This window comes from Falco biarmicus, chromosome 6, assembly GCF_023638135.1.
Source record: "Falco biarmicus isolate bFalBia1 chromosome 6, bFalBia1.pri, whole genome shotgun sequence".
NCBI lineage: Eukaryota > Metazoa > Chordata > Aves > Falconiformes > Falconidae > Falco > Falco biarmicus.
The window spans coordinates 84,639,138-84,653,855 of NC_079293.1; the positions used below are offsets into that span (position 1 = coordinate 84,639,138).

At 35.9% G+C, this 14,718-nt stretch overlaps 1 protein-coding gene across 6 annotated transcripts in view; it reads right to left on the bottom strand.

The window, feature by feature from the left end:
- Positions 1–14,718, bottom strand: part of RGS7 (regulator of G protein signaling 7) — a 253,970-nt gene that overhangs the window by 101,899 nt on the left and 137,353 nt on the right. For all 6 annotated transcript variants that reach the window (XM_056344535.1, XM_056344530.1, XM_056344533.1 and 3 more), the window contains one exon: positions 8,806–8,856. In XM_056344535.1, coding sequence (XP_056200510.1) covers positions 8,806–8,856 — 51 coding nt within the window. The remainder of the gene's footprint in view (positions 1–8,805; positions 8,857–14,718) is intronic.

A 14,718-nucleotide genomic window follows, 5' to 3' on the forward strand; every position in this document is an offset into this window, starting at 1 on the left:
TTTTTTCTAATTAATTTGAGCTCCAACTTTAGTGAGAACAGTAATTTTTTAGCACCTCTAAAAATTAGCTTCTGTTGCCACTAGATAATTTACACTTCGTGGATCCAAGTGTTCCGAAGCCAAATGAGGTCTTTCAGGTACAAAACTATGTTAGATGAGGCTTTTGTCACCCACCCTGCCACACACACAGTGAAAATTCTGAAAAACTTCAAAATTTGAGTAGGTGGCTGAGTGCAACTAGTGAAGTTAGAAGAATGGAGAAATATCAGAGGGAAAACGAATGGAGAACATGTGAATTAGATCCAACAAGCAGCCATACGCAAATGAGAACCAGAGGATATTCTATGCAATTAAACTGGGGAATGTACCATGGAGATGGAGAGGAGAGGAAAAAGGGAAGAAAAAGAAGGAAATATTGAAAAGTGTGAGAGCACCTAAGAAATATTAATCTTTCCAAGATGAAATGGCAAGGAATGTCCTTTGCATAGTAAACTAAAGCACTCAGCAGTTCCATTAATCCTGAACTGTCACTATGCTCTTGCGTGGACAGCAGCAGTTCTCTACACATGCTAAGGGAAAACTGAAAACCCGTCTAAGGACAATTACTAACAAAATCAAAAGAAGGCCTTACATTAACCTTCCAGTCATCAGATACTACATATAGCAGGTAAATATCCAAACATTTTTGTTTACTTGACTATATATAGCTGCAGCAGCTGTTAGCAAGATGAAAGAGGATTTCAACTTTTTATTCAATTAAGTTGTCTAAAATCTCACTTCCACCTACTTGTGCTTTCCATTACTATATAGCAGTTCTCTGAGAAACAAGGAAGAAGAAAGCTAATGAAGTCTCTAGACAATTATTTAGCTGCTTTTAATTAATTATGCCAGTATGAATTGGGAATTAGTAAATGCTCTTCCTCTTAAACCTCCAAAACTTGGTACGATCCCAAAGGTTCACAAGAGGGCTGTCAAACAGTAAGAAAAGCACAACGTTTCCTAGTAACTTTAACAAAAATGAGATCAAATATTTTTTTAGGAAGGTCATTATAATTTGATTTATGCAATTAATGAATAAGCTTTCTTTCTAAAAGTTGAGTTGCTCCTCAAAGAGCATAAGAGCATACCTTTTGTATGATTCTTCAGTTGTACTTTTGTCCTTAGCTAAGTGTATATGTATATATATATATATATATATGTTTTATTGTTAAAGAAGACAGTAGCATAATAGTCTCTGACCCTGCTGAATAATCAAAAAGAGGCAGCTACTCATGTAGAGACTTAGCATGTAAGCAGAAAAGACAGGGAAAAGATAATATTTTTGAATCAGCAGGATCTGGTATCTGAAGCCAGTTATTTTGAAAATCTGATGCATCAGTAGGAAGTTAATATTGGTTTTACATACATTTGCCTTATGCCAAGATATTGATTCCATATTCTGAGTGATGGCATCAAGGAAAAGAGATTGGTACAACACTGGGAGAGACCCAGTTTAGGAACACCAGTTCCTTAGAAGAACAATGTGGAGAATTTTCAATGAAAGCTAAGCAACAAAAATTGCCCAATTTGTGATTTCGTTATAAAGATTTCCAGACTTTAGAAATCACCAGGAAGGAGCCAGAATCAGTTTTGAATAGCTCATCATATATATAGCTTTATGATGAAGCTGTATACTTTAAGGTAACTTCATGGGTAAAGATTTCAATTGTGTAATTTAGATTGCTCATAGGTTAATTTGTTCTGTGACAGAAAGGAAATACATTCTTTAAATTGGTGCAACAGAGCATATGAAGTTCTTTCCAATGAAATCACTTGAAAGTAATGCTTACTGATTTTTCAGCTTTTATTTTCTGGATCTGGTAATGGTTTTAACATTAACTTTTTATCTGTGTAGGCTTCTTCAGACTTACTTTTCTAATCAGTATTTTGTATTCTATCCAGCACTACTTTCCTACTCTACACTCAATAAGACTCTCAAAGACTTCAGTGAAATAAACCTATAATGCCTACTGAATTCTAAAGAAAATGCAGATTGTTGGTTTGTTTCAATTTTTAAAACTGAACTATCAGACACTTTTTGTAAACCAGCTCTTGGAGTGTAGCCTAAGATATAGATTAAAGGCCATGTTACATCTTATTCTACTTTAAAAGGCATCTAGTTAAATCTTGTTTCTTTTGGAGTTAATGAGAAAACCTTCAGCCTTCTGTGGGGTTGGATTTTCACTATTAATGATTAAAACAAAGGAGGAAGAAGGAGATGTCATGTGACGGTATTACACTTACCACTGAAAATAATTTTGAGTAGAATTTGGAGACTTTAATATTAAAGGCATGAATTATTTCGTATTAAAAATAAATAGTTTTGAAGATATGGCAATGGAATCAGGGCTAGTATTAAGAAAAATTCAATTTAAAAGCTTTCAGTAGAGTTCTGGTTTATATAGGAAATGTGTTGGACACGCAAGTTATGGTTGAATCATAGAATGGTTTGGGTTGGAAGGGACCTTAAAGATCATCCAGTTCCAACCCCACTGCCATGGGCAGGGATACCACCCACTAGATCAGGTTGCTTAAAATCTGATTTGAAACAAGAAAGATCTATTTTGAATTAGTATGCTATTGACAATAGCAAACAAGTTGGTCACAGAAACAGTGTTATAGAACATGTGTATTTTGTCATACCAATAGGAGTAATAAAATTTTATTCTTACCATTATACAGCAAATTATCCTAGAAGGCAGCAAATTCCATACTCGTGATGTTTACCCATTACTCCAACATGGAAATTTATTTGTAAATTAAACAGATACTTTATAGGTAATGCAGAAGTTTATAAATTTACTTTAATGATAAATAATATTAGGTATTTTTTACCTGGCAAATATAATCTGTAATATTTATAAATATTTTAAGATAATATCTTTTATTGTTTATTAAGTGGTTTCTAAAGGGATTTTCAGCGTTTACAATGTTGTATTATACATAAATCCTGGTATCTACAAGCAAAGTGTATTAATTACTAGGATAAAAAAAATGCAAGTTATTTTATATAGTCTCTTGTTAAATAATGCCATCTTAAGGCAACCAGGGAGGAGGAGTTTTGTTTAGACATAGTATGATGAAGCAAATTGCGATAGCTTGACCTATCTGCCTATGTAATGGGAGTGATTTGTTGACAATACCATCAACTCTTTGCATCTTGACAAGTCACAAATTCCATTTCTTCCCTGCAAGTGTAAAAAACTGTTCATTTTTAACCAGCTGCCACACTATTAAACATATCAGAAGAAATGACTGCTCCTTGAAAGGAAATTGGAAATGAGCACTGATGTAGCCTACCACCTCTCTGCAAGCGAGAAAATAAACTGGCCAACTTAGGAACATGTTCTTCACCTTCAAGAGTGACTACATGGGACTGAGGCTGCCCAAAGAGTACCAGCACATGTGTAGAGTAAAAGCTCACTCCAGGCTGGCCCTGCTGCTCGCTGTGCTCTTGGGAGACACTCCTAACACAGGCAGTCTGCACAGGGTAACAGGTTATACCAAACCAGAAAAGCTTCAGTGGAGAAACACAAATTCCATTACATCTGATTTATCCTGTCACAACTGAATTACAGCAACACACCTCTGTTCACCATGTCCAAAATTTGCCTAAAGGCTTTGGGCAAATAAAATAACCACTGCACGTGAACATTTACCATTGCAGTTCTGAGACGACAGCAGTGGCTAGAAGCCTATCGATTGCCACACACAGGTATGTGCCACCCATGCTACACATAACTAAAGGAAAACTGACCCATACTTATTTTGCTTTAGTATCAGAACATTACTACTATTGGTGCTAAAGCAATGTCTGTAAGTGTTGACATTTTCTATTCCCAAGCAGGATTGGAGCTTTACTTTCTGTTCATCTGAAATTAAAGTCATTATTCCATTTAAATGTTACAGGACCTGAAAAGCTCAGATCAAATTCACTCATTAGAATAAAGTTAGAAAGTTATTTACACCAGATTCAACAAAGTTTCATGTGGTTTGCCTCCTTGAATAAAATGTATGCAAGTTTCTGTTAGACATGAAAAAAATGAGTGTCTTGGTGTTCCTGGGTTCCTAGTATGAGGGTTATGGTATGTGTGCAGGCAATGTCATGACATTTATCAACTTTTGGTTTTTTTTTCAGTTAAGTTGATAAATGGGAGGTATTCTGTTCCTGCTGTATTTCCACAAGTTTTGATTAATGCAAACACTGCAAACATAAGCATGACCTTTCCACTCCCTTCTTTCTTCCTTTTCATAAGAGGCTCTTTTCTCTGTTAGCAAACTCTGCAAGAACCTCCCTTAGCTTGCAGCTGTCTAGTGCTGTCTCCCAAATGGCAATTGTTTAGAACATCTCGTCTGGCATCTGCTCTTTGCTGCTACCTTACTGCATATGCATGGGGAATGGGGCAGAAATAACTTAGAGCTGATCAATTTTTCAAGTACACTTTCGTAAACTCAAGTAAAAACCCTAGTATTTTTCCTTTAACTCTTTAGAGGAAGTACTGTCTATTATCAATGTCATTATTAATACAGTAGCTGCTGGAGAGAGATTTTACTACAAAGGAAAGGAGGGAAAGGTGGAAGAAACACAAACAGATGTTGTGCTACTGAGTCCTCCCTTGTTATTGCACTGGATTAGTGACCACAGTTTACATGGTTGCTGGTGGGCATCAAGTTAGCTGCAGCAGTTAAGTGAAAAGACTATTAATGGCAAGAACAGAAGTTCAAAAACCACAGGAGGATGTCTATTTCAAGGTACAGTCTCGGTTTTGGTTTGTAACTTTAAAAGCTTGATTTAGTCTATATATGACACAGCTTTTAGTGTAGTTCTTGATGTCCAAGAGCAGTAGAAAACTCCTTCAACAGAGCATCAGCTGCACCTGGATGCAAAGTCTGCACGTTCTGGAGCTGGCCACAGTACTGTGGCTCTGCTAGTGTAACCATCCAATAACTAAATGCCTTTAGCCAAATTCAATTGGCTTTGCAGATACGAGAAAACTAAATGAGCAACATTCAAGAGTAAAGGAACAAGGAGGTGACAGCTAAACATACTATCAATTCTTCCAGGCTTTTTCTGAGCCACCCAGGTAGAAATTCTTTGTGGGCTGGCTTAAGGAAGAAAGGCGTGTTTGTGAATTACACACATTTCACTATGAAAATACTTGTAAACTGACACTGTTTTCTTTTTCCTTAAATGTATAACAGCATGATTTACCATTAGCTGTTGGAATGCTTGGGAATAGAGAAATCAAGTGTCTGCCCAAAGGGTATCAAAGAAATCAGTGCAGGAACCAAATACAGAATTAGTCTCTTTGCAATTTCAGCTGACACCGTTAAATCAGCTCATGTACCCTTTCTGGTTTTTTGTTGTTTGGTTTTTTTTTTTCCCCACAAAGGATTAAAAGGACTTCAGTCTCTAGTGTGGTCAGTCTGGTACGTTTCACAATACTAATTATCATTTTGAAAAAGAAAAATACAACATAGAAAAACAAACTAGATTTTTCCGCATTAAGAGTAATTGGCACCATCAGCGAAGAGTCAGCACTTACCCTGTAATGGTCAATTCAACAAACATGTCTAAGTGCCAAACCACAAGCCCTCACAATTCTGTAAACCCAGTTAATTGCTTCTTTTCAGGTTGGGAGTAGGCATTTTTTTATGATTGAATTAAACACATTAAAAATAACTTTGATAAATTCTGTTCCTTAAAATTTTACAGATGAGTTGTAGGCTGAAACAAACATTTTTAAGTACATATTGAAAAGCAAACAATATAACAGCAACTGTATGTTGTACACAGCTATTCTGGGCAAAAGGTCTACTCTGCTCCACTGAAATAACTTCAAATCTGGTATAATTTAGCAGAATCCACCCATCATCCCCAGTTTTATTTTCTTGATGGAGATTTACTGAAGCAAGCCAAAATCTTTCAAATCTTCCACAGAAAATTATTTTCCATTTATGAAAAATGTGCAGGATTTTTTTGACTGGCAATTTATACTTGCAACTATTTTTTACTTGAAATTGCTGTTTCCAGATAATAGCTTTACACTCATTAATGCAGTGAAAACAAATGTTGCTGCCAGACCTTCTCCTGCCCTTTGTTTTCCCATTATCCATAAAGCAGCCTTCTTCATTCCCATTGAAATGGTGTTGGAGTTGTATTCCCAATGCAAAGCAAAGCAGAAAGATTGCAGTACAAAATGACCTTTTTTTTTTTTTTTAATATAATGTACAGTAATGTCACTTCCCTCTTACCAGTTCTTTGTTTTACCAAAGAACAAGTTGTCTGAAGGATTTAGGTGTTTTCACCCTGGAGAACAGAAGGCTTGGGGGAAACCTCATCACAGTATTCCAGTACTTAAAGAGCAACTACAAAGAAGACAGACTCTTCTCACAAGGGGCCACATGGAGAGGACAAGGGGCAATGGGTACAAGTTGTACAGGGAGATGTTTCATCTCAATATAAGAAAGATATTTTTTTTTCCAATGAGAACAATCAATCACTAGAACAACCTCCCCAGGGACGTGGTGCAGTGCCCACCACTACAGGTGTTCAAGATGTGACTGGACAGGGAGCATGCTAAATAATCTCATCTAAGCTCCCTTTCCCATGAAAGTTGGGACCAGATGGTTTTTTGAGGTCCTTTCTAACCTGGGCTGTTCTATGATTCTGCGAATCTAACTGTCTGCTTACCCTTTAAATCACAATTTGCATGCCTTGCTCACAAGAGTAGTTCACAGCACTGGTAGATGATGCGCAAATTGTCCTTAATTTTTTTTCTTTTTTTCCAGTAGTAGAGTACACTCTTAAAATATATGAAGCAAGGTCTGCTTTATGTTGCTTTTACAGGTATGATGTTGGTATCAGAATTAGATGGAGATGATAATTTTCATTGCAAACACAGGCGTTGTTTCTGCATCACAAAATTGCATAGCTTCACAAAAGCTTTGCAACAGGGCTGTACAGGGGAGTTTTAAAAAGCAGCCATAGTAAAAGTCTGACACACTGCTGATAACCATTCATAAAAATTTAGGGCTTTTCCACAAGAAATTCTGGATTTTCTTGTCTAGAACTGGAACAGCTCACATACTGAAAAGATTTTACCAAAAAGGATATTTTCAGAAGTCTTGCATGTGAATATCTCTTGCTCACCATCTTCCAGGTACTCTGCTACCTGGCAATTCAGAGCACTACCCAAAGGCAGCGTTTAGGGTGACTGGCTTTCTGAAGGTTTGCATCCAGCCAGCTCCAGATAGCTGACTTTGGGCTAGGACTAATGCATAAGACATTTTTGTCATTGTGGATAGTTTTCTCCACCCATGCAATCTGAGAAGATAAAACCCAGCTTAAATTAAATTTCTGTGGTGTTCTGGTAACATATGTTAGTAGTTTGTGCGTTTGTTTAATTTTAATTGGATATCAACATAGGGATGTTTTCCATTTAGTTTCAGGTTTCTTCTGTTCCAATTTCCCAACAACCAGATAATCTGAATGACAGCCTATCCCAATATTGCAGTTTGGGTTTGACAAATAAAGGCTAAGCTTCCATATCAAATAAACATACAATGGCAATCTTTCAAACTGATAAATATAGATAGGTGAGTGTTTCGTAGCTGACAACTGAGAAATACAATATCACACATATTGTGGTTCAACCTCCACTTTATCTTCAGGAAGCAAACATATAACACTCTGTGTAAAGTTAAACAAAACTGGAAGCAATTAGTTATCCCTTTCATGTAACATATCAGTAAGTTGTGAACTGGCTACTTCCAAATATTGAATGATGTATTTATAATAGTTCCTCATTATACAAGTCACAATTTTAAACAGTTTTAAACACATTTTCTTTTTTCTAGAATTAAAAAATTATCATACTTCCATTTCTAATACGACAGAAAAACATTTATTTAAAATTAAAAAAAAAAAGAAAACAAAATAAAACATAAATTCAATTTCCAAAAGTCTGAAATGGAGAGAGGAAAAATAAGTATTTTTGACCACGCATTAAAGAAGGAAGATTATCTTTCCCCTAACCAAAAGATAATAGGAACTTCCACAAAATATTTTATTTCTGCCATTCAGCATTTTATACTAGAAATCATTCCTTTCCAGAAAATTTCAGATCATGTAACAAGATCCCTGCAAATCAGGCATATAAATATCAGCATCAGACTGTCTTTTTTGCTGGACACACAGGAAACCTGTGGCAGAGCCTGGAACCAAATCTTTACTTCCACGTTCCAACCCAGCTGATCAAGCCATGAACTGTTCCTCCTCATCACACTGATTTTATTTACAGTTCACTTTCCCTTTAGGATGCTATAAAAGTGTCCAAACTTAAGAACAGAAGTGCAGCTCTTGGTTACAGTGCAAAAGCATATTTTATTAATTCTGTTTATGTTTTATATATTGAAAAATTCTGTTTTGAAAACAGCACATTTAGCAAACTATTTAGCATGACACTGAGTAAATTTCACATGGCGTAGAACTTAAACTAATTTTCTACTAATTAAAACAGCCAACATTTTCATTCTTGGCCATCATGTTGTTTCCTGGTACCTGCTCCAGACAAATAAGAAACCAAAATCCTCAGATTCTTAGCATAGGTTTCTAAGGTTTGATGCTATCTGTTTTACTTTTGAAATTATATTGTTCAAATGCTGCCTGGCTTCCCCCATTGCAACAGAAGACAAAGTCAAGTCCAATCCCTTAAAAAGAAAGACTAGAATTTTCAGACATTTAAAAAAAAAAAGATAAATTACCTGGATCTTCTATAGATAAGTTCTTCGTTAACCATTGAACAATGTCTGAACCTAGGAACAAAACAAAAGGCATTTTTAGATTAATAAGTTTCCTCTTCCTATTCTTCATTTCCCTGAGCCAATTAATATTGTTCTACCATGTAAGGAGTATCTAATTTTTTTGCTCAGTTTGTCTAGAAAGAAATAGAACTTTCTATTTTTTATTTTTAGTTTTGGGTTTGGGTTTTTGAGGGTTTTTTTTAGTTATATAAAATAAAACTAAATATTATATTAGCAAATATAATTAGCAAATGTTATTAGCAAAGAAAAAACACTCCTTTCTTTAGGCCAAGACTCATGAAACGTAATGGAAGTGCATTAAGGGTATGATAATAGCCTGCATTTCAAAAAACACATTACTGAAAAATTTACATAGAAAACCCAACATTTTATTAACTTAGTAAGTTTTCCCCACCCTCCAAATTACTGTACAAATGAAACCTGGAAAATGTAAATGCAATACACATTGTGATTATGCAGTCTATGGAGTATATGCTCCAGGCAATGCTGGAGGCTTAAAAACCTCCTTGGGACTGAAACATGGCATTATGAGCTGCTTGTAGGAGCTGCACTTTGTGTTCAACTTTACCTTCTGGATTTTACTATCTAATTATTTAACTATCATTTGATTTATTTACTATGTAACTAGATTATTTAAGTATCACTTCTGCTGTAGTTATTTTCAACCCATTCTGCTGGCTACCAGTAATGGCATATTTGGTTACCTAAATGTGTACTAACAATTTTTCAAACTCCGCCTCATGGCTAAGCTCTTGACAGAACTCATTTTTCCACTGGTGCTAAAGCTCTTCCCTTACCACTCTGATCTCTCTTCTTCCGTATCCCTTCATTTACTGCCTATCCATTTCTTTCTATTGAATTTCCTGTCCTTATTTTAAGGTGCCATATGATGCTCGCCTCTTAACACCTTCCATACCAGACTCCCTGCTGTCTTTCGCACCGAGTATTCTTCCAAGCCCACCTCCATGCTCCTCTTGGCCATGCGCCTCCTATCACACTTTGCACAATATGTGCCAAGTCACAAGCTGGTCAGTCTTGTTTTTCAGACTGAAAGCTACAGTTGGACTTCACCCACTGTGAGCATGAGTTACCAAATAAATTATGAAGCAGTTCTGCAGACAAAAAAAGACAGACACATTCATGATTTAAGCAACTTTCAATAACCAAATTGGCTTAAGGGGAAAAATATACTGAAACACTGAGGAAAGTTATGTGCATAGTCTCCATGTTTCATGATGATTGCATCATGCTTCCAGTTCAGACAAGTGACATACTAGAGAGACATGTCACCTAAGACTTCCTTATAGAAACAATATTTTAATTGCTCATCCATTCCTCAGCAGACATAATAACATGATTCCTTTTTAAACCTTAGATTTAAAAATATAATAAAAATCTACACAATCTACATACATATAATACAAGTCAGAACAATAAAATCTCATGACTCGGCAGTAACACATAACATTAGAATGTGGAGGGTATTTCCCGTCACTCCCTAGATTGAGATTCCTTCTTGTACTTCCCATAGTGCATTATTTCCTTTGGTCTTCTTAAGAAAATTAATATTAAAAAATAAATAAATCAGAGAATAAAGAACATTTCTTTCTCCTTACTTTCATAATTTTAAAATAAGAGCTGCAAAAATATAATCTTTGCTGCACTTATTGAATAGCTTTATCACAGATTTGCAAAGCCTGGTTGAATGTATCATAACTTTGGAAGTGTGTATGCATTACTAAATTGATGACATACCAATGAAAACTGTGGAGATTTTATAACCATGTCCAAAGCAGAGATTTTCATTACTATGTTACAAGTCTAAATTTTGATAAACTCCAGTGGCACAATTTTTCATAGCATTTACACAGAATTATTCTTTAAGTGAGGCACTTTATGTTTGCATGCTGTTGGATGTGTACAAGATGTTTCAGACACATTCCTACTTCAAAATAGTCTATTTGTATGCATTGTTATAAATACAATTTGTCCTTTATTTATACATATGAACTTAACAAGGCTGACACTGAAGGAAGAATTTTAGCTTAGAATAAGATGAAACTTCATAGATTTCAATGACACAGTTCCAAGCCTAGCTCTATTTTTATGTCAGCTGACTAGAGAAGTTAGTAATCCCTAAATATTTTCCTAAATCTTCAGAAGTCAGAGACAAAAAGTAATCAGAAAAGCAACATGACATTTTTGAATATTGATTCTCAGCTTTGGTTTCCTTCAAATCTCTCAGGTATCATACGGGAATTAATTTTCTATTCTTTTTACCTCACCTTAAAATACTTCTTTCCAATTTACCTCTCTTGAAAACTCTCCTACAGTGGCACGCTATATTCCTCAGTCCTCAGCTCCTGGCATCACATTTGCACATGTGGTCTACACATCAGAAATTTCACCTCCATGTATTATACTGTCTTCTGGCTTATTATAAATAATAGTGGGAAATGGGATTTCTTGACAATCGCATCATCTGATTTTGAAAGTTCATTACTGCTCTATTCACATTTTACACCGAAGCTATTCCCCTGGTACCCAAAAGCCTGAACAGCAGTTTAAGCCAGCTATCACATTTGAACACTCCAATGATTTCAGCTGCATGGCTTCAATGACAAAAGCCCAGATGAATAAATATTAACATGAACACCCTCCCTCTAGTGTGAAGGCTATTCAAGTAAAACAAAGTTGCAAGCAATCTGTCATAGAACAAGTGAGAAATTTATCCATTGATATTCTTTTGGGAGATTGTGGCCACCTCTAGTCCTAAAAAGAATCATAAAAGTATTATCTTCACAGCTTGCTGTGTGTTTTTTTAGCTGCATCTTTTAAAGTCTAATCAACAAGATTATTTCATTCAATCATTTCTGTGCCCTTTTCTAGGTTTATTACTTATGCAAATGTGTTTCTGAAAAAGAAAACCATTACTCTAATGTCTTACCTCAGGAAAAGGACAAGGTAGCAAAACAGGCGAATGCTTTACAGGAAAACAATATTTCCTATGAGTCCTAGCTTTGAAAATTGGATGACCAGTAAATTCATGTCATTTTTCATACACCACATCTCACATCTACAGGAAATATGATCCAAGAATTAGGATGAAAGAGATTACAGACTTCATTATTTGTAAAAGGGAACTAATATGGGATAAAACATCTTTAACCTTCAAACCTGAATCTGCCTTATCACCAGGAATCTATCAAAAAGACATTTTAGGGAACCTGCTACCTTGGTGTTGGACTCCTCTGAAAAGGAAAACTTCAGCACTCCAAAATAGAAAATGTTTACCGTGTCAGAACAATACTCAGTTTTTGTGTACTGTTAAATGTGCCAGTCACTGGTAACATGATAACAAAGCCCCAACAATAACATATTCAAAGTAGATTCTCAAGCTAAGTTCTCCAGTTCTCACTGCCTCCTTCCCAGAATGCAGCTAAAAGGCAAGCTGGCTATTAAATCTCTAAGGTGGAAAAGACTGAAGTTAAGTTGCCAACTGAAATTTGAAATCCCAGGAAAAGCCTCAATTTTCATGCCAATTTCTATAGCAAAACTGGACAAGGCAAAGTGATAATCTGTAATAATAAAAAAAGCTAGCACAAACACAAAACAGAAAAAAAAGGGTTTTTTACACTCAGAGCCTGAGAGCCAACCATGAGATTCTTTAAATGCCAGCACCTATCCAGATAAAGGCAGCAAAATTTACAAGATCTTACTCAAGCGGGAAAATATGAGAAACTTTCAACTTCTTTAAAGAAAGAGGGAAAAATTATGTCTGTGCTCATATATAAGCAAAAAAAGACTCAGGCATGTTCTTTGTAAAATCTACTTCCTGAAAACTCCACAAGAGATTAATTTTAAATGAAATGGACCAAAAATAGCAGTTGCTGAACCCATCCAGCATCTTAAGAAAATATTTTTGAAGAAAGTGTGCTCTCTGAACACTGCAATGCTAATTTCCAAGTCAAAGTCATAAAGGCCAGAGCAATGCTAAGGTTAGCTTTCAAGAACAAAACTCTTACTTTAAACAGGTCTTCACAGAGTGCATTTCAAAAAGGTCTTGATTCTGAACTGTAGAAAATTTCACAGGAATCATAGACCTATCTTTTCTTATGCATAGATGCAGTAAGCCATGTAAGTCTTGATCTGACAACAAAAAGATATGAATAGTAGTTCAACAAAATAAAATAAAAAGTTCACAATGCCCTATCTTTTTAACAATTCAAAAACATATTTAGCTGAAGAAGATTCAAGCTGTGAAAAAGTGTATTTTATTAACTGGAATCACAAACCATAAGACCACTGAGAAACTTAATGATTTCTTATTTCATAAGGAGACATAGTCTTTCAAAAAAATACTCTTTTACTGCTAATATATTAGTTTAGAAACTAAAATCTATTCTTATTTTCACTTGTAGACCTCAAGGTATTTACAGATGACGAAGAGAGACAGGGAGACAGGGAGCTCCCCTGTGTTACTGATACCAAGAGAGGGGTTTGTTGTTGACAATCCAGCAAACACTCTATCTTCATCAAGACTTTTGCCATCTGAACTCTCTACAGCAACACAACCACCCTGTGCTGGGAAAGCTGGCAAGCTGGGCCTGTTGGGTAGTTGCTTTTTTGCTGAAAGGCAGCAGCAGATCATCTGGGAGCTCCCTTGAGGGAGCCCCTTGGTCAGCTGGGTCACCTTCAGCACTTCACCACCACCACCCGGACTTGAGAACCTGGAGAACTTTACGCGGGGCAACTCACAGTAGGGAAAACTTAATAAACATTACTCTAGAAAGTACCAGTTTCTAAATTTAAGACAACAAGACTGTTACTGAATTAGTAAGGAAAGAGCTCTGCATTTCCACTGGTTTGGGGTTCTGGTTTGGTTTTGTTTGTTTGTTTCATTGGGGGAGGAGGAAATTGTGTCATTTTTGACTTCCATCTTCAACACCATTGCTTTGTCACACTACTTCATGGTGATACAACAGGAAATTAATTTTAGTTACTGATGCACATTTCAAAATCCTTCGTCATGAGTGTCTGAAAAAAATACAATATGCAATTGTGTTTCTCACCGCTGATTCAGATACTGGAAACACAGAAACTAGATCAGATGAGCAGGGAGACTGTAGAGGCTGGTGGCCTGTCAGGTTCTCAGCCCTAGTTGTTTTCTCACAAAAATTGCCCTCCAGGAGCTGAACTCTGCAAGAATGGGCTTTCACTGAATGGGTGAATGGGACAAGATGATCTGCATTCTCCCTGAAGTTTTCACGGGCACAAACCCGAGCATATGTTGTTACTCTGTTATAGCAAAATGGATATTTTACAATTTCTTTTCTTTCTCTGAGAACTATAGTTTCTGTATGAATTCTGTATGCATGTAACTGAAAGAAATCACGTAACTTATTTCAGGGCAGTGGGAAGAAAAGCAATGGTTATATTATCTTTTGGTATACTTATGGAAAAAAACATAATTGTATCCATACTGGATTATTCAGGTTATTTTTCCCCTATATCTATTAGAGCAAGGAGGAGGTTTGCATCACTTTGATAGTGCTGTGCACAGAAAAGTGAAAGACAGAAGGGTGTAAGGGTCTCCTCTCTGAGGCTGGGGTTGCAATAGTACTTAAAGGAACAAGTGGTTATTTCCCAATAAATTTGGGCTATAATCAGTACTAAACCGCATCGGATTTCAGTCTAACAGAAAATGTATTTAGAAGTGCTTTGATTGCCCGGTTCTTTCTTAGTTTAAGAAGTAAGCTGGTAACAAATGTTTAGATGGTAAAAAAGAGAGATAAGGGGGAAAAAAAGAAAGATAAGGATACAAAGAAGGTGTGTAACTAAATTTGGATTTAT